Source organism: Ictidomys tridecemlineatus, chromosome 7 (genome assembly GCF_052094955.1).
Source record: "Ictidomys tridecemlineatus isolate mIctTri1 chromosome 7, mIctTri1.hap1, whole genome shotgun sequence".
NCBI classification, from domain to species: domain Eukaryota; kingdom Metazoa; phylum Chordata; class Mammalia; order Rodentia; family Sciuridae; genus Ictidomys; species Ictidomys tridecemlineatus.
The window spans coordinates 142944229-142964031 of NC_135483.1; the positions used below are offsets into that span (position 1 = coordinate 142944229).

The 19803-nt window shown below is 38.5% G+C and overlaps 1 protein-coding gene across 4 annotated transcripts in view; it reads right to left on the minus strand.

Annotated features, from left to right (window-relative positions):
• Positions 1-19803, minus strand: part of Chn1 (chimerin 1) — a 171163-nt gene that overhangs the window by 4037 nt on the left and 147323 nt on the right. For all 4 annotated transcript variants that reach the window (XM_005324616.4, XM_040294500.1, XM_021725935.2 and 1 more), the window contains 4 exons: positions 19139-19223; positions 8328-8501; positions 7184-7261; positions 4150-4287 (listed from right to left, as the gene is read on the minus strand). In XM_005324616.4, the coding sequence (XP_005324673.1) occupies positions 4150-4287; positions 7184-7261; positions 8328-8501; positions 19139-19223 (475 nt within the window). The remainder of the gene's footprint in view (positions 1-4149; positions 4288-7183; positions 7262-8327; positions 8502-19138; positions 19224-19803) is intronic.

Below are 19803 nucleotides of genomic sequence, written 5' to 3' on the forward strand. Positions count from 1 at the left end.
GGAAAACTACTTTGTTTTTACCACAGGGCTAGTTAATTTGAGGCTACATGATTCTGAAAATTGAAAGATTTTCCTTTTAATTTCTATAATGAATCTTTGCAAGAACTTTGAAATAGTGTAAAGTTAAGGACAGTGTGGGTGGGCTGGGAAACAAGATCCCCTGCTCACGGGGTGGCTGCCAGAAAGCACCGAACATGGTGTCTTACATGTGTGGCATGTTAGAATGAAGTAAGTGCTATGGAAAAAGGGTAAGAAGACCTGGAAGTGCTTGGGGTTTGTGATTTTAAACAGGTGGTCAGGAAGGACCTCAAGGAGAAAGGCCTTGAGTAAAGCCTTTGAGGGAGTGGAGGAGGAAAGATGACTGTGGGCAGAGGAGCTGCATGTGAGGAGAATGTGTCTTTGAGGAGACGTGGGGAGCCAAGTGTGCCTCAGGAGAGAGGGGGTGGGTCAGGTACTGTCATGCAGTGGCTGTAAGCAGTTCCACGGACTTGGCATTTATCCAGAAAAATTGCAAAGTTCTGAACAAAGAAGCACCAAGATTGGGCAATCATTTTTCACAGTTCTCTTCTCTGGCTGCCATGTGGAACAGATTATGGAAGGGCAAGTGTAAAGGCAGAAAGACCATCCCAGTAATTGTCACAGAAATCCAGGGGAAGAATGACAGTAGCTTGAACCAGGTGGTAGCAGTGAAGGTGAGAAGCTGGTGGATTATGGGTGCATATCGAAGGTACAGTCCACAAGATTTCCCAGTCAGAGATGTATGAGAAAGAGAAGAATCAAGAATGATTCACGTTTTGGGTTTAGGTAACGGAGATATGGAGCCTCCACGCACTGAGGCCTTGGCCAGGACCACGGGTAGTCAGCGTGTGGTGGGGTCCCTTGGGGAGGCCCTCCAGACGTGCAACAGACGTGCTGGATACAGGTCAGCCTGGTTTTCAGGGAGAGGGTGCTGCTATCTCCATGGTGGAAATATGAATTTGGGCATATATGACTAAATACACTGAATATGCCAGGACCAAATGGACAAGGGATTCTGCTGTGGAATTCATTCTTCATGTTCTGCTCCACTTAGAAGTACTGCCCATTACCATTTTTTTTAGGCGACACAACTCATTGGCCATAAGAAAACTACAGCAAAATTTAAGAGGCAGACAGACAAAATGGAATGTGTCCAGAGATGAACAACCACCATCAGCTGTCACCAAATATAGAATGAGGTGACACTAATGCCACTGCTAACAGAAGGGCACTAAAGGCAGGCAGGTTTCTGTTGTATAGGAGCAGAGCTTTACGACCATTACCTCTGTCCACCACCAGCAGACTGGCTGCCTATAAAAACAGTTACTGGGCATTTCAAAATGATTGTATGAGCTGAGGAAGTGCAGCCACATGACCCCTTAGAATATCTAAATACTTGCTGGGATTCACTGGGATTCCAGGCATATGTCATTGTACCTGGTCCTCATGTGGCTGTTCTAAGATCTCTTAGGAAGAAGGCTCTGAATCCTGGGCAGGAGGACCAGTCCCTACACTGTCCTGCCAGGAGCTCTCCTATGGGAGTGTAGTTTCACAGTGAACAGGGAGCGTCTGTTAATGCCGGCTTACTGAGTGTGCCCTGTCAGAAGCCCTGTACCGTATGAATTTAGATTATGTAGAGATGTCATGCCTTTGTGTTCCAGGGCAGCAGTGTCTCAGGGGGTGGGGAGCAAGAGGGATGGGCTGGGCAGACCTAGACTGCACAGTGGGTTCAGAGGGGAATGTACAAGGCACAGCAAGGCCACACAGTCTGCAGACAGGATGACCTGGCCTTCTCCAAACTGGCATCCCTTTTCATGTCCTATGACCTCTCCCTCCCAGCTTTGACACTGAGTGTCTCCAAGGGAGGCTGCACAACAGCAGAGATCCACTGGCTTTTGTAAAAGGAAGTTTCAACATGAACTCTGATTCTTTTGTTGGCAAAGGATGCTAATAAATGTCAGAGACATTTTTGGGAGTTGAGATAAGATAACTGCACTGGGAGGGGTCATTCCAACTGCCCTTCACTTGGAAAGGCTGCTTCCTCTTCCTTCCTCTTTCCTTATTTAAGTTTTCCTGGTCCCTTCAGGTGGGCCAGGCAGTGTGCACAGTGGACAGAGCAAGGGCTTTAGCAAGAGGCAGAAGTGGGTTTGATTGCCAGGGGTACTTCTAACAATGTGAATCAGATTTCCTTTCCAAATGGCACCATGGATATAAAGTGACTGGTCTGATTCATGGCACCTCCTATGTGCTCTGTGACTGTTAACATCTCTTTCCTTCCTTTAACACATGGCTATGTCTATGTATCTAAAGAAAGAAATAGACTCCACTGCTGGAAAAGACATGTACAAGGACATGATGTCCCACAATGTCATCACTGTCAGACGTGCCCCATGCACATTCATATTATGTACAGGTTCTATGCCAAGCTTTTTGGAGTTGTAGAAATCACTTGTTAAAATAGATGAAATTGCAATAAGGAAGCATTTCTACCTTGATTTAGGAAAGCTACTTTCTTATGTGATTTTAAAAGCTCTCTGAGGAACAAGACAAGGGGGCTTTGCTGATTTCCCACAGGAAAGCTGCCTCAGAAACAAATTCTACAGCAAAGGCAAATGGTTTGGAAGAATAATAAAAGTGGAGATTTTCCTCAGTGACTAGGGTAGGTGTGGGGAAAGAAGTAATCTAGAACTGTGGGGCCAAAATCCAGCAAGGAGCTTTGGATGTTCCCTGCATAAGGTGGTCATGTGGGGTCCAGAATGGGTTTCAATCACTGCCCTGTCCTTTGCTCCCTGTTGCCCTTGGCTTAGGCACGGAGCCAAATTTTAGTTTTAGTCCCAAGCAACACAGTGATAGAACACTAATACAGTCCACTCTGTGCTGGGCTGGGGTCAGAGCAAACTGGACAGAGCAGCCCTTCCCAGGGGAAGTGCTTTCCAGGTTAGTGCCCAGACTGAGCATCTCTCTAGGGAACATTTACTCCACAAAGCAGGAGCCCATTAGCTTCCTCGGATGATCAGCACCAAGATGAGAGGAGTTAAATCCCTATGGAGGAGACCTAGAATCATTTGTGCTGTCTAACTTGTAAATCAGTGTCATTCTCACGGCGGTTCTCCTCATGAGAGCTGACCCGTGAGAAACGAGGGCTCCAAGAACCTTACCACAAAAATTCTCAACCAAAGCTCTGAACGTGGAAACTAAAAATCAGGACAAAGGAATTTTGTACTTTAAAACTTAGAAGTCAAAAATCAAATCAGAAGCTGGTGTGGTGGGGTGTATCTGTAAGCCTAGCTACTGGGAGGCTGAGGTAGGAGGATGGCAAGTTTGAGGCCAGCCTGCGTAACTTAGAAAAGACCCTGTTTCAAAATAAAATTAAAAGGGCTGGGGTTGTGACTCAGTAGTAAAGTGCCCCTGGCTCAATCTCCAGTATTGGGGGGAAAAATGCAAATCAGTGTTACTAAGGAAGTGATATTCTTATTTAAAGATGAAGACAACATATGGTTTTTAAAAAGAGTAATGCCAACATTTAAAATCTGTTAAAATTTCCCTCGTTAGAAAGTGAAATGTGAATTACAGGTATGATTTTTACAGCATAAATAAAATTTGGCAAATGAAACTTTACTTTTTTTTTGGTATTTTTATATTAACTGGAATTTTTTAAAAAAGTCCTCTTGATCTAAATTAGAGCTCCTCAAAGTCTGATTTGCAGACCAGGGCTAGACTGTGAACTGTCAGTGGTCAGCATTAGCTCATACACATATAGGGTAAGTACAAAAACTGAGAATAAGAATTGAGAAACAATAATTTTGATTTTTGTTGAACAAGTCAGTTGGTCTCACTTTTTAAATTACACTTTTCTACTTAACTTGTATTTTAAAAAAGAGTTGATTCATATCTAACGTATAAGCTTATTTGGAAAATTAGTACATTCCAAAGAACCTTCTTATGGTAAAAATCACAGATAATCTGTATTAGAGAAAAGTGCAAATTTTTTGCAAATATATTAAACCATGGAAGATGTGAAGGAGAAATATTTCATAATATATAGTTAAGAAACTCAGCAGGAAGACCAGGAGAAGAAGTTACCAAAGGAGGCAGTTCATAAGTCTTGGGGACATATGCATGCATACTTACTGGCAGACTCTATGAACTTAGGATAGGCATCATATGTGATGAGTGGAATTGGCAAATCCCTGAAGTACAGTTTAAGTGCACCAGTGATAATGTTGATATCTTCATACATGTTCACAGAAATATCTGCTTTCTCACCATCTTTTGAGGATATTAAAAGAAACAAAAGTAAATATCTAGACTTACTGTTTTAATACATGACATTTTTTTTGTACATGATTAGATATTAAAAAAATGCTTCAGTTTTTAACATCAACCTCAGTGTGCAGCCATGGCACATACCTATAATTCTATCAACTGGGGAGGTCTAGGCAGGAAAATTTCAAATTCAAGATCAGCCTCAGCAACTTAGCAAGACTGTCTCAAAATAACAAATAATGACTTGGAGATATTGGGGTTGTGGCTCAGTGATAGAGCGCTCATCTCGTATTTGTGAAGCACTGAGTTCAGTCCTCAGCACCACACTAACAATAAATAAATAAAATAGAAAGCATTGTGTCCATCTACAACTAAGAAAAAAAAAATGACTTGGGGTATAGCTCCACGGTAAGCACCCCTAGGTTAAATCCCTTGCACCAAACAAACAAACAAACAACAACAACAAAACAGTCTACAACATGACTGTTAAATCCCTACTGTAAGCATGTAAGTGCTGGGGTTTTAAGGACTAATGACCAATTTTCAGTGAAATAGCAAATTGTTTTTAAATTTTCTCTTCTGAAGTTACTTACTTTTCCATGCTTAATTGTGGAGGAGGGAAGCTGCAGAAGGCTAAAGTGAAGAAATTCCCAGGGGAATAAAGCGTAAGTACTTTCCCCCTTATTTTATATGAAATTTGTGAAAAGGAGCAGCAGAGAGGTACTCCCTATTATGAAAGACCCCTAGTGCAAAAGACCCCCTTCATTACACAGCAGGCTCCCACACATAACATTTGGATCTTGCCTGAGCATGGGGGTGGGGGAGGCAGTGAGAAGTAAAAAGCCAAAACTAAAAAAAAAAACCTCTTTAATTGAAATTACAAGAAGAGAAGGCATTATAAAATCCAAGCAGACTCTGAAGGTGCTGCTGGGCCCTCAGATTCTTAAGCAAGGCTGTCTTCTTCAGAATAGTCCCTTCTGCACTGCCCTGTATTTAGTACTTTACTTTGTTATAAAACCTGAATTTTCACCTACTAAAGACTTAATTAGATCTATTCTAAGTTAGACCTTAGGCTAGATTTATTTTATTTCACTTGGCTCAAGAAAGATTTCTACAGATTGCAAAGTAGACTTTTCACTGCTAAAGTCTCAAACACTGACAACATCAAAATTTTGTGAGGACTTGGAGGCACAGGAATTGTCACCGTTGTTGGGAATGCAAAATGCTGCAGCCACTTAGGAAGATGGGCAGCTTCTTATATTACCATACAATCCAGCAATGCACTCCTAGATATTACCCAAATGAGCTGAAAACTATTGTCTACACAAAAACCTATGCACAAGTGTTTACAGTAACCTTGCTTTATACTTGTTAAAAACTAGAAGTGACCAAGATGTCCTTCAATAGGTGAACCAATTTACTATGGGACATTCATACAATGCAATATTATTTATCAATAAAAAGAAATGAATTATCAAGCCACGAAAAGATATGGAGGAACTTTAATAATTCAACAGTGTTGGGCCATCAATTCTAACAAACATACCATAACTAATTCAAGATGTTAATAATAAGGTAACTGTGGGCATGAGGGAGGGGTTACATGCGAATACTCTGCATTTTCTGCTCCATTTTTCTGAAAACCTAAAGCTACTTAAAATCCAGCCTCTTTAAAAATTGCAAATACTTCAGTCTTTTAGATACTCACAGTTGTGAATTTGATCGCCAGTGTCTCTCCTTCACACTTAAGTTAAAATCATGTGCAATAGCAGTACAAATTGGGATAGAGTGCTTTCTGGAAACAAGGCAATATAGATTTCTTCACTGGAGGGCATGAGGCAACATGTAAGTGCTGGGGTCCTAAGGACCTGGAGAAGGGGCTGAGAGAGCCCAAAGGAAGGCAGAAAAATGACCAAGGCAAGGATCACATCTATCAAAATTTTTACTAAGGAAAAAGAGGAAAGTTCTCCTCTCTTCTATAACAAGGATCCTGTTCAAATATCTACGAGTCATTTTTTCTCTAGGGAACCTTCTACTATTCCAGTAAATCTGTGGGAAGCTGCTGTGTTCATGATATTTCCGTCCACTCTCCTTTCACTTATTAGTCTCCAAGTGATGGCACATGTATTGTTGTTGTTGTTGTTGTTATTATTTTTGCTACCCATATACAGGCAATTCCTGTTCTTCAAGTTATTGTGTAAGTGCAAAAACAGCTCTTCTTTGGGGAAGCCTCTTCTGATCTCTAGCATCCTTCACCTGTCTTAGCATATTATGTTCCCTCGTTACTAATATTTTCCTTTAGAGCATTTATTAAAATAAAACCAATAACCACCTTATTCCAGTACTCAAAGGAAAGATACATTGGAGAGCCATGGAAATAATTCTAAATGTTATTTGAAAAAGTAAGCCCCACTGAGCATCTCTGACTGACCCCTTCCACAGTGAGGAGGTCCTATTCCGGAAGCTTCTCAGTTCCTTTTAGCTTTCTGGCCCTAACACATGAGCCAAAACTTGGATCTCAGCACACAAAGGTGCCCAGGGAAGCACGGATGCCAGCAGACTGACTGAGGCCTGTGACAGCTGAGGCCTACAATGACTAGATCCTCCCCACCTTTCCTCTAGGTTTTTGGTATATTTAGTTGATCTGTATGTCTTTTGGTAAACATGGACCAGCCATGGATACACAAACCATAGCAATACTTTAAAAATTTATGTTTTCTCACTCTGAAATTTGACAGTTGACTGCTTAGAACTAATACAAAAATTAACCGTAAGTTAAGTCTTCTTTTGGGCATAATGATCATCAGTGATTCAGAAAAACAATGCAGAAAATACTTTAGAAATTGTGATGTTTTGGCATAGTAACTGTCTGAGTTAATGACAGTGCTGAGGAACATACCTCTGTCAAAGGCCATCTTGACATCTTCAATTAGGTCACTAAATCCTGATACTCGGTATAGTCCTTCAGAATTAAGACCTGTAAAATAAGTACATAAGTAAATAGAGGAAGAAACAAACCCTGGGAGCTGCACCTTTATTTCATTCATTTATTTATATGTAGTGCTGAGAATTGAACTCAGGGCCTCACACATGCTAGGCAAGGGTTCTACCACTGAGCCACAACCCCAGTATCCTTCTTTTCAAATTTTAACTTCTCTCCATACTTCAGGCTGGGGAGATAATACATAAGAAAGAAAAATAAAATAGATATGACTAGAAACCTTTTCACATTTTTCTTCTAAAATAAAGACATTTTCTTCACAGATATTTAAAATTCTGACCTAGATAGGCACGGTAGCACATGCCTGTAATCCCGGTGACTCAGGAGGCTGAGGCAGGAGGATCATGAGTTCAAAGCCAGCCTTAGCAATTTAGTGAGGCTCTAAGTAACTTGGTGACACTTTGTCTCAAAATAAAATATAAAAACGACTGGGGAGTGTGGCTCAGTAATTAAGTGCTCCTGGGTTCAATCTCTGGTTAAAAACAAAAAACAAAAACTGACCTACTATGACCTGGATATTTATAATTTTGTTCATTCTAATTAGATCAAATAATGTTAGTCTTAAGGGAAATAATTCATCACCTCAATTTTACTATAAATTATTTTACATAACAGAAAAATGAGATGAACTGTATTTTGAGGCCTGTAACAGGTTTTTTCCCATGTGGGAAAGAATAATTAATCAGGGTGCAGTTCTAGTTTTTGGCCTTGGATAGTTTTAATAGGGCATTTATATCTTTGCTTCTTGGATATACAAAGCAAAGTCTGAAAAGTGAATTTATCTGTATACATCTACTTTTGCAGACTAGAACCACCATCTATGAACATATTTTTAAGCATATTTTTCTTAAACAGGTTAAATGTACCTTGAAATCAAGCTGTTTACTTGTTAATTCATTCTAGACTTTGAGATCATATGACATCCTGAAAGCATTTCCCCCAATTTACTGAAGAAGACAGCACTGCTGTGCACTGAGGAGTGACATCAGGAATTGCAGTGTGGTGATTCAAGACTATCATGGCCCGTGCCAAAGGACCTCACCTCTAGACTCGATCTCCCTGATGCACATGTCCACCACCATTGGCCGCTTAGTGATGTGGGCTTTCACGAGTGTTGTAAGGTCACAGCTGTACACCTTCTTCACATGCTTCAAGTCTGGCTTACAGTCATTTGGAACCATCTTGGAACACTGCTTATGAACATTCAAACCACAATCTAAGAAAACAATTTTAAAAAAGGAAAAATTCATTATTATTTATAGTTTTGAGCATCTTACAGTGTCTTTTTTAGCAAAAGACTCTCCAGCTTGAATGAGATTTCAAAGAGAACCAGTGTCAAGCATTCCCTTGGGGTGCAGAAACAATATTCCCTTCTTTCCTCTTGGAAAACTTTGTAACTGAGGAGGCTAGAATGCTAGCTCAGGACTCATCATTTACCTGCCATATGACCCCAGGAACATATTAGAGGAAAAGAAAATAAAAATTAATAAATGTCTAATTAAATGTTGACATTTAATAACATTGTGCCTAATAGCAATGCAATAGTTTGAATATGTGTGTTTTCTATAAAACTCACTAACAGTGTTGACAGGTGGGACCTTCAGGGGGTACTAGAAACGGGCATATGGATGGTCCTCTCCCTCTTGCCATGTGAAGACAAAGCATCTACCTTCTCTTGACTTTCCACCTTCCGCCATGTGAGGATGCAGCAAGAAGGGCCACACCAGGTGATGGAACCTTGATCTTGGACTTCTCAGATGCCAGAGAAGTGAGAAATCAATTTCTGTTCTTCATAAACAACCCAGTCTATAGTATTTTGTTGTATAGCAGCAGAAAACCAGTTGAGAAAGCTAACTAAAGATCAATTTCTTTAAAGTTACATAAAAACTATATTTAATGTAAATAGGCTATATTTCAATACATTTGATATGACTGGACCTCCCAAAGAATATCCAGGGCCCTCTTAAAAACAGTGTTGCTCCTATTTATATCTATTCACAGTCCTTTCTAGATATGAGATTGTATAGAATTCATCTAGTCCCTGAGAATAACTATAACTTATGTGTTCCTTTTATCACTAGTTAACATTAATTAGGGCTTACTACTGCCAAGCATGGCTCCAAGTGCTTTATATTTATTGTTTTATTTAAACTGCAAAAGCTCTATGAAATAGAAACTTTTCTCCTCAGTTTGTATCTGAAAAAAACAAGCACACAGGTGTTAAATAATTCACCCAAGGTATGTAGTAAAGATGGGATTCAAGCCTATGGATGATTCCAGAATCTACATTTAAATACCTATCATATTGCCTCTACTAATGTTACTCCTTTGCTTTATAATTTTATTGGGCTATATAACAACTTCTATTTTTTTTTTTTTTTGGTACCAGGGATTGAACCCAGGGGTGCCTAGCCACAAAGCCACATTCCCAGCTCTTTTTATATTTTATCTAGAAATAGCGTCTCACTAGGTTACTTAGGGCTTCACTAAATTGCTAAGGCTGGCTCTGAATTTGCAATACTCCTGCCTCAACCTTCTGAGTCACTGGGATTACAAGCAAGCGCCACCACACTCACATGGGCTATATAACTTCTAAGATGCCAGAACCCAAACATTTTCTGATTAATATTTTGAGACACTTTATTTTTCAGCTAGCATATGGTGAGATTTTAGAAAGGATAAAGAGAAATACAAATATTTCGCAAAATTAGACTGAAGAGTGATAAACTATAGCTGAATAAATAATTCTACTAAAATAAATGTCACTTTTTGTTCTTAAGTTTATAAAACCTTTATGTTGATCTTTTGCAAAGCCAGTCCAAGTAGGGTAAATACAGCCAGGTCTTAATCAAATCAATTTGAAAACTATACAATGCCATCATGAATGTGGTCTTTGGGTAAGCTTCAGTTCTGCTTGTTCTTCCTGGGAAAGAGTGGGGCACAAAACACATCTCAGAGAATTGTTATAAAAATGACTAAGCCATTGTGTTCAGATGCTTTGCATATTGCACAACTAGACAAATGCTGATGAGCATCATTATCATTACAAGCTCTGGTAAAACTTATTAGCTGCAGTCTAGTTATTAATGGATGTAACAATACGAAGAAAATTAGACAACCCATAAATGGAATTGTTTCTTCATTTCATGTTAGACACGGCCAAAAAAAGAACTTCAAGCCTGTGGCACCTGAGGGAGTTCATATGTATGTCTCCCATGTGCAAAGCCAGGGTAGGTGTGGAGGGAAGCTGGGTTGATGTGTAAGTGAACACTCAGGAGATGGTATCACCTGTTCTAATTCTGTCGAAACACCACCACCACTGCTTCTTTGGCTATAAAAAGGTTTCCGGAGTGAAGAGTTCAAGCTATACTAGTTCAAGAAATGATGCGGCACTATTCTGTATGGTTAAATGAGGTCCAAATGACTATTTAACCACAACTCAGATTCCTCTTGACATCTGTATTAAATATATAAGGATTCTGATTCAGTCATAAGGTAAAGCAATGACAAAAATGTGCACCTAAAAGACCATCTTTCTCCGAAACATTTTAATGTTTTAGATAACTTCTATAGTTTAGAGTTTGGTCTAGAACCTATGAACTGTGTTGATTTTGAGTGCATGACTCAAGCTTTCTGTGCCTTCATTATGTAAAATGGGAATAATATTAGTGTTAGAGTTCATGAGGTTTGAATGTTAATATATGTATAGTACCTATATATAATAAATTGTGTTAGTGATCATGTTTCTATTTAGAAGAATGAAACAGCATTATAAGAGGACTTTTCAATGTAGTAACCTGAGGTTTGTTATGTCATTGTCATAGTCAGCTTAAAGTTAGAATCCAAGTTGAAGTCAAGGTCAATTCTATGTTTTTCAGATGTGAATGTAAGGTCCTGAAAAGGGATTGGATAACTGAGGATACTGACTTCCACATCTGCATGGTTCTTAATGATTTCATTTACATAAACGCATCTTCAAGTAATGTACTATTTCTCTCTGTTTTCACCAATTTTAGAGAGCTTTCATTGATTATTTTTTCAAATATCTTTGGAGTCTTACTCTTCATTCTCTTCCATGGCCCCCAACAACATAAATGTTACACCTTTGTTACCATCTTGTTGGTCTCTGAGGTGCAGGTTGCTTTTAAAACCCTATTTTCTCTCATTTGTTTGAGTTAAATAATTTCTACTGACCTGTCTTCAAGGTCATGGACTCTTCCTTGGCTATCTTCATTTTGCTATTCAGTCCATGATCCAATGAGTTCATTTCAGTTATTACATTTTTCAGTCCCTAAACTTCCTTTTGGCTTGCCTTTTTTTTTTTTAAATCTTTATTTCTTTTCTGACAATTCCTACTTCTTTTTCCATTTATTTCAAGAGTATTCATCACTGTCTGCTGGAACATTTTTATGTTAGTTGCTTTTCTTTTTTCTTTTTTGGTACCGGGGATTGAACTCAGGGGCACTTGACCACTGAGCCACATCCTGAGCCCTTTTTGTATTTTATTTAGAGACAGGGTCTCACTGAGTTGTTTAGCACCTCACTTTTGCTAAGGCTGGCTTTGAACTCACGAAAACTTCCCTCAGCCTCTGAGCTGCTGGGATTATAGGTGTGTGCCACTGCGCCTGTCTAGTTGCTTTTCTTGACTAATTCCCACATCTATATCATCACAGTGTTGGCATGTGACAATTGCCTTTTTTCAGTTAGTCGAGATATTCTGGTTCTTGGCATAAGAACTGCATTTTAGATATTTTGAGTGTTGTTCCTACTTAAATTTTCAGTTTCAGCAGGTAGTCAACTTCTTTAGATTTAGAATGAATGTCTGGGCTCACTTTTGTAGACTATGAATCTTTTGTAGACTATGATGTCAACCTAGTTAAAAAAACCTTTGGGTTGCTATTTTTGCCTTCCTCACTAATATGTTATCCACATGATGGGGATTCTATTCCACATTATCCATAGTGCATCACCTAGTTATTGCAGGTATAGTGGAATTCAGGGCTGTGCCTAAAAATTCGACTGGATAGCAATGCTGTTTTGCATGTAATTACAGAGTGGGCAGGGAGGACAGAGTTCTGATCAGGGTCTCAGCTGCTTCATTTCTGCAGGTCAGAGATAAAAATAGCACTGCTCATAGACTTAGGCTGAGAGGGTGCTAGTTCTACTATAGGGTGTGAATAAAAGTCAGGGTCCTACCCATAGGTTCAGCCAAGGAGGGGTGCCACTTTCTTACTGCAAGGTAGGGATAGAGGCTAGTGCTCTGCCCACAGATTCACAGAAGAGCATGCCCTACTATCTTAGGGTAGGGTTGGAAAACATTGCAGCCACAGACACTGCTGCTACTGCAACCACTGGGGAAGGGTAGCAACACGGTTTTTTTTTGGGTGGTATTTACCTGGAGAACAGTAGGTAAGGCTAAAGGTTTTGTCCTGCTGGGCTACCTTTTCCCAGTGCACTGGCTAGGAAAACCAGACTTTTCTGCTCTTCCTGCCTGTTGCATTTATGGGTTGTGGGCTTCCACAGTGTCTAGACTGAGATACATAGAGGTACAAAACAACCCAAATAAACAAACAAAAAACACTATGATGGAACTCGCTGCTGGGTTGTTCCTTGAGTCCTGAGGTTCCTATGAGTCTTCCTTATTTTCTCTGACTTTTAGAGACCTTCACAGTTGATGCAAATTTTTTGCTTAGGGTCTCTTTTATTGTGTGTGTGTGGAGGGGCAAGGGGATGGTTATAATTACTGGAAGAAATAAAGTGAAATACATTTATCCATCTTGTCCAGAACTGAAAGAACTCTTACATGGTGCTTCAAAAATGTAAAATTTAGCAAAGTTTCCTAATTCAATAGTAGTGTAGATGTGCTTCACACTTTCAGTCTGTACACATAGGCCACAGTTCAGGTTGGAAAGGGTCCTTGGTAACAACGTATTTCACAGATGAAGACAATGAGCTTCAAAGGTACTAAACGAGTTGTTTAAGTTCTTCAGGGAGCAAAGTGGTAGAACTGAGAGGAACTGCTGATCCCAGCCTGTGCTATTCCCACTGAGTCATTCCTACTTCTTTTGCCAGTAGCACACCATGTACTTTGAGGTATTTTTTCAGCATTGAAGATGAATTTGCTATTTTTAATCTCTTATTTGATAATGTGTGATGTATCCATTGTCATATGTACTTAAGTTTTAAAACATTGCTACATTTTACCTAAATGAGTCTTCACTTATGGATGATTGTATCTCATAGGACTTCTACAAAGCCTAACCATTATATTTTTGTTTTGTCATATTTTTTCCCTATGCATAAACTGTAAATGGAAATCCAGTAGAAAGTCAAACAGCAAAAATTTTGATGCATTCATATAAAAAGTCTGAGTGGCACAATAGTCTGATATTAACAGCTCATATTTAAAATGTTTGGAGACATTTTTCATTTTAAACATCAGCAGGCTCCTAAACTTATTTGTGAATCAGTAAAAACTGAATAAAGTAAGATGATTGAGCTCAGATTTAGGTATTTAAGGAAAAGGGCAATGTTTTCTGAACTAATATTCCTTTTCCTTTGAATAATATAAAACCCTAGGAAAATATATTATGCTCAATTTTAGCAATAAATTTCAAGGCCAAAGTTTTGACTAGGTTGAATATGATGAAGTCCTTTAGAAAACCACATGAAAGGAAGAAAGCATTAAAACAAAGCATTTTTTTTTCTATCCTTAACAATGCAATACAACAGGCTTGAGCCTGTCCTGAAAACTGCTGCTGCAGGGGCTAGCAGTATATCAATATTTCATTTGCCATTAAGATTTTATTTGGTTTTCATAATTATTTATTAAAGTCATATAACTCCTATATAGTTCCATTTCTTCCAGGGAAGTTCTACACTATAAATTGGGAGAAAGTCCATAGAAGATTTCATTTGTTGCATCTCTTGGTTTGGCAGGTTATTTTATGTTACCATTAAACCACATTTTCCCTCTCCCAATCTCTCAAGTTAATAAGCACAGAATAAACATATGAAAGAAGGAATAAAAAATTTGAATCATCCTATTCTGCATTTAATCAAATATTTCAATTACTCAGACTACTAACATCAGGCTCTTTTCCTATTTTCTGGGGCCTGATATTTCTAATACATACATACATATATATAATGCATATCTAGAATAGAGACCTATTTTTTGAAGTTAATTGCTGATATCATTTACATTCTACTGATAGGATTAAGGGAAAACATAATTATGGTAATGTATGTTTTGAAAGGAAGGATAATTATTTATTCTTTTCTATGCCTGTTCATTTTTAAGTAATTACAAATAAATTTTACTTTTTGGGGCATATAAAACCCAGGGTCTTGCACATGTGAGGCAAGCACTCTACTATTGAGCTACACTTAAAGCTAATGAATTTTATTCTTAAATGTATCTCTTATGTTTACCCCATAAAAGTAGAACAGCTCATATTTAAATGTGCATCACAAGCAATGAACTTTCATAAGCAAAATTAAGAGGAATGCCTTGTTCTTTGACATATTTATGAAAATATTGCTTTCAATAAAAAGGGGCTACATGAAACTTAATTCTTACCAAATTCTTATTGACTTACAAGGACAACTGTGCTGAAGTATAATCAAAGATGTAATAAAAAATATCACTATGTCTTTCTTCCACCTAAAAATTAAGTCTTGTGTACTTGAAATACTAGGTTTTATTTTTAGGAAAAAACTGCTATTTCTATTTGGGGGCAGCAATGATAAGAATACGCTGAAAATATGAAGCCATCTCAGTAACTAATGCTAAGTTGAAATGTTGGATTTAAAATAATGATCAGGGGCTAGAGATATAGCTCAGTTGGTAGAGTGCTTGCCTTGCATGCTTAAGGCCCTGGGTTCAATCCCCAGCACTGCCAAGAAAACAAAACAAAACTTAAAATAATGATCATCATTCTTAATTTATTGTTAATATTCTGATAAGGCTAAAATAAAAGCATTTCAGGAATGCTGGTGGGATAATGTTTTTTTCTGGGAAGGGACAACAATCTCAGTGATTATATAATAATGATACGTTACTCTAACCTGTAAGCTTACATTTTATAAAGAAAGGAAAAACAAAACAAAACCCCAATTGGGAGAAACTAATTGATCTGAATGACCATCCTTTGATTCCTACTTTTTAAAGGCTACCTTCTTGGGTCATAAATAGTTTAGCAAGAAGAACATCAGTTCTGCAGCTAGTCCCTTGCAGTGAGACATTAATTTACCCTCCTTACAGGAGATATAAGAGTGAGGCTTTGGCAGAGGAGATGGTTTATGCCTCCTATATCACCCTGGTATTGCTGGGTCTTGAAAAGATCATGCAATGTAATGATTAGAATTTCCATGAACATCCCTGTTGCTCCCTCAGTTGTCCTTGGCTGAAGTGTGCTTAGTGGCAAGCCTCGAGCATTCAGTCCTGAAAGGGCAGCTTGCCTGTCACAGAAGTAACTGGATTCAATGTGATTCCTATAGCAATACTGCAGACCAGATGGTTTGGACAGCACCCAATACTTTTAAAGAAAAAAGGTGTGGGTGTGAAGGATTCAAAATTGTACCTTTTGGCCAACACTCTCTTAAAAATTCCTGACAGCTGGGCATGACAGGACATGCCTGTAATCCTAGCAACTCAGGAGGCTGAGGCAGGAGGGTAGAAAGTTCGAGGCCAGCTGAAGTAATTCAGCGAGACCCTCAGCAACTAACTTAGTGAGACCTTAGGTATATAGCTCAGTGGTAAGACACCCCTGGCTTCTGTCCTCAGTTCAGAAAAAGAAAAAGAACCAGAACAAAGCAAGATATCTTAGGGATCAAAAGCAGATAAATACATCTATTGTTTGACAGGCAGCAGTTCTTCCATTTTTCTTTGGATATAATGTCTTCAATGTTTAATGGCTGTTGTATTAGTTTCCAATTGCTGCTATAACATATTGCTAAAAAATCAGTGGCTTAAAACAACAGGTATTTATTACCCTTCGGTTCTGGAGGCTGGAAATTCAAGATCAGTTTCACTGGCCTAAAATCAAGGTGTTAGCAGGCCTTTGTTCCTTTGGAGTCTTCAGGGGGACAGTCAGTTGCTTCACTTGCCTTTTCTATCTCCTAGAGACCACCTGCATTTCTTGGCTTATGGTCCCTTCCTCCATCTTCAGAGCCACCTTGATAGCATTTTCTCTCTTCTCAGAACACATCACCTTTTTGTGACCCTCAGTCCTTTTGCCTCACTAAGACACTGTGACTGTAATTACACTGGGTCCACTCTGACAAACCAGGTCATTTCAATATCCTTAATTTAGTCTCACCTGCAAAATTCCTTGTGCCCTGAAGGGCACAGGTTCCAGGGATTAGGAAGAGGAAGTCTTTGGGGACCTTTATTCAATGCCTACCATAGTGAATGTGTGTTCTCTCTTTAAATTCCTAATTCTTTGCGTTGTTTTAAATAACTTAAATGGCTCAAAGGACAGATGAGTCTCAGAGTCCCTTCAGACCTAAGTATCCCACTGTCAATCCAAATGTAATCAGTTGTCAAAGAAAAGAGAACTAATTCAAATCTTGACTCCTCTGAGGTTTTTGTTTTTGTTTTTGTATCGGGGATTGAACCCAGGGGTGCTTTATCACTGGGCTACATTCCCAGGTCTTTTTATTTTTGAGACAGAGCCTCATTAAATTGCTGAGTCTGACTTCAAATATGCGATCCCACTGCCTTAGCCTCGGAATTTGCTGGGATTCCAAGTGTGCACTAGGCCTGGCAACCTCTGAATTTTAAAACGTGTGCTTATATTACATATTATTATTCAAGTCCCCCCAAACAACAATAAAATGAAAAATTCCAAGGCTTTTCCTTCAATTCTTGCCCTTCACTCCCAGTAAGAGGCAGAGGTTATGAGTGTGGGTGGCTGTGGGGAGGGGGTTGGATCACTGTCATTCTCCTTTCCCACAGTTATTATTGTGAGAGATGTTCCAAAACATTCTTTCAAATATGATTCAGGATTGTAGTGTATCACCACAGATTATTCATGTATGTGTTGTACTAATTCTCTGCTGATGGCTGACGCAGAACGCCTATGTAGATGGCCTTCACTCTCTCGAGATATAAATGGCACACATTGTTACTGTCCTGAAAGGAAAGCTTATAAGGTAGTGATGGTCATGAACTGCTTAGGAAACTGTTGTGGAGTATCAGCTGGTCAAGGATGTCTCAAAGAGCAAACCAGGCTAATGGAGACCCTTATTCCTTGAGCAGGCAACTTTTGCTTTTGAAAGATCAGTTCACTTGCCTTTAGAAAACCAGGAGGAAGACTGTCTTAATACTATGACTCTATCAACACTTTCCGCTCCACACTGTTCTCTTCCAGTCACAGGCATACCCACAGCCTTTGTAAGGAAGCCTCCTCATTCTGACTCCCCAGAACTCAGCCATAATAATAAGGTTTTCCTCATGGACTCTCTGAAACTAGACCCCGAGCCTTGATGGACTACTCTGCCCAGTTCAAAGTTTATATTTGCACCCTTCTTAACCCACTCTCCACAGCAGGGAGTGTCCTAAGCTGGCCGGCTAATGATGTGTGCCTGGAAGCTTACTAAGCCCTAGTGATGTTTAGGAAATAATAACTGAAAGAAGAGTGACTTGAGATGTTCACATGCAATGCACACTGTACTTTGCTATTCAAAGAAAATGTTTAGAAATATGAAAAATCAGGCCTCAGAAATTTCTGCACATAATGGACAACAAAAATATTCCACTTAAAAATCATGCCACAAAGAAATAGAGATATTTGCAGTGGTAAGTCTGTTACTACAGTTACCATTTTGAAATAAATTACTTTTAGTGTACTTTTTTAGCATAAAGTTTTATGCTTAAAGACATGTAAGAAGATATTTTAGTTTTATAAATTAGATAGCAAAAAGAAACTTTGATGATCAAATACTATATACTTAAAATGTAGATGATCATTTAAAGCTTATGCTAGAATATAGACTAGTTTGAATAAATGGCCAATATTAAGTATATTTGTTCTATACAAATAAGTTTCACATATCAATAACTACTTCATTTCACAAAGTTTTTCAACAAATCCTTCATATGTGTGTATGTATCATATATACATATGTTAACAGAATGAAGAAAATAACATTTATTGAGGTTAATTAGAATTATAATCTGGGAAAACACAGATTCAAGCTGTCTTAAAAATGTGCTCTTGTATTGGGCATATGTGTAAATCTTAAAGCTTCTCAACTCAAATCTAAAATATGATGGTCATATTTTACAAAAATAATTTGATATATTCAAGATTTCAAAATGTCATAAAATATTAGTGACTAAGTTGTTTTCAGAATTTGGTAGCCATCTTTCAAGATAAAGTCACAGACTTTTTTTTAAAGGTTTGATTTAACAAAAAATTTAGTAAGGACAATCCAGCTTAGCAAGTTATCTTTAAGATTCAGTTTCCAAGGCAACAATCATGGGTCCTGGTACACTGCTTTTTTAAAAAAAACATTTTTATAAATTTAGTTACTGCAACATCAAAGGCAAGTATTAAATATAACTGCCTTACTTTTATCTCCTTTTATTGGGCTTTTTAAACAAGCTAACATCTCTCTCTTCAGTGGACTAATACTAGACTAGATTCCTAGTCTTCTGCCCATCAAATGCAAGACAGTTAAGGGCAAATACAATTTTAATTTCCAAAGTGGTGGCCTGAGATCGCAGCCACCCACATGTGTGCTGGAGTGAACAGGGACGCAGTCTGTTGTAGGTATAGATGGATCTCCCAGAGCCTCGCAAATCGCTTCACAACTGACTCCCTCAGAGGAGGGAAATGCTCTTACCTGCACATTTCACTCCCTGAGCAATGAGGCCCCACATGAAGTTGGCACAGTATTCACACCAGTGTGGTCCTCGGAATGTATGGACCTGAAAAAGAAGAGGCGAAGTGGGGAGACAGGAAACACACAGATGAGGAGACGCTTCACATCAAAGCCCTGATATATAAGCCAAGTTAGTACTGAAAAGGCAATACGGCTACATGTAGGAGAACTTTGGTTGAGAGGAATTAGTAAGTAGTTACAATGTTTTTCAGAGCTTGAATTCCTCTTTGTTTTAGAAGTGGTGATAAATCAGACCAATATTCTGCAATTTACTGTGGAAAGCAATTTTTATGATAGAATTTTCCAAAAAGAGTCTCCTCAGGTCCAAGCAGCCTCATCTATGTGTTAACACAAATTCTGGCATTTCTGAGTACTATGACATGAAGAAGGATAAGAAGCAATATCAAGTATGTTTGGATTCATAAGGATGGGTCACAGATGGTAAAGGTGACCCTGACTGGTCACAACAAAATCATCAAAAAGAGCAATTTCTGTTCAAAATGCTTAGCATTTATGTTGGAAAAGAGAATTAAAATATTTTAGAAACTGCAGAAGCTATAGTTAATCAGAAACTCTTAGTGATTATTCACTGTTCATGCCAACTCAGAAAGGTTTTACTGAATTTG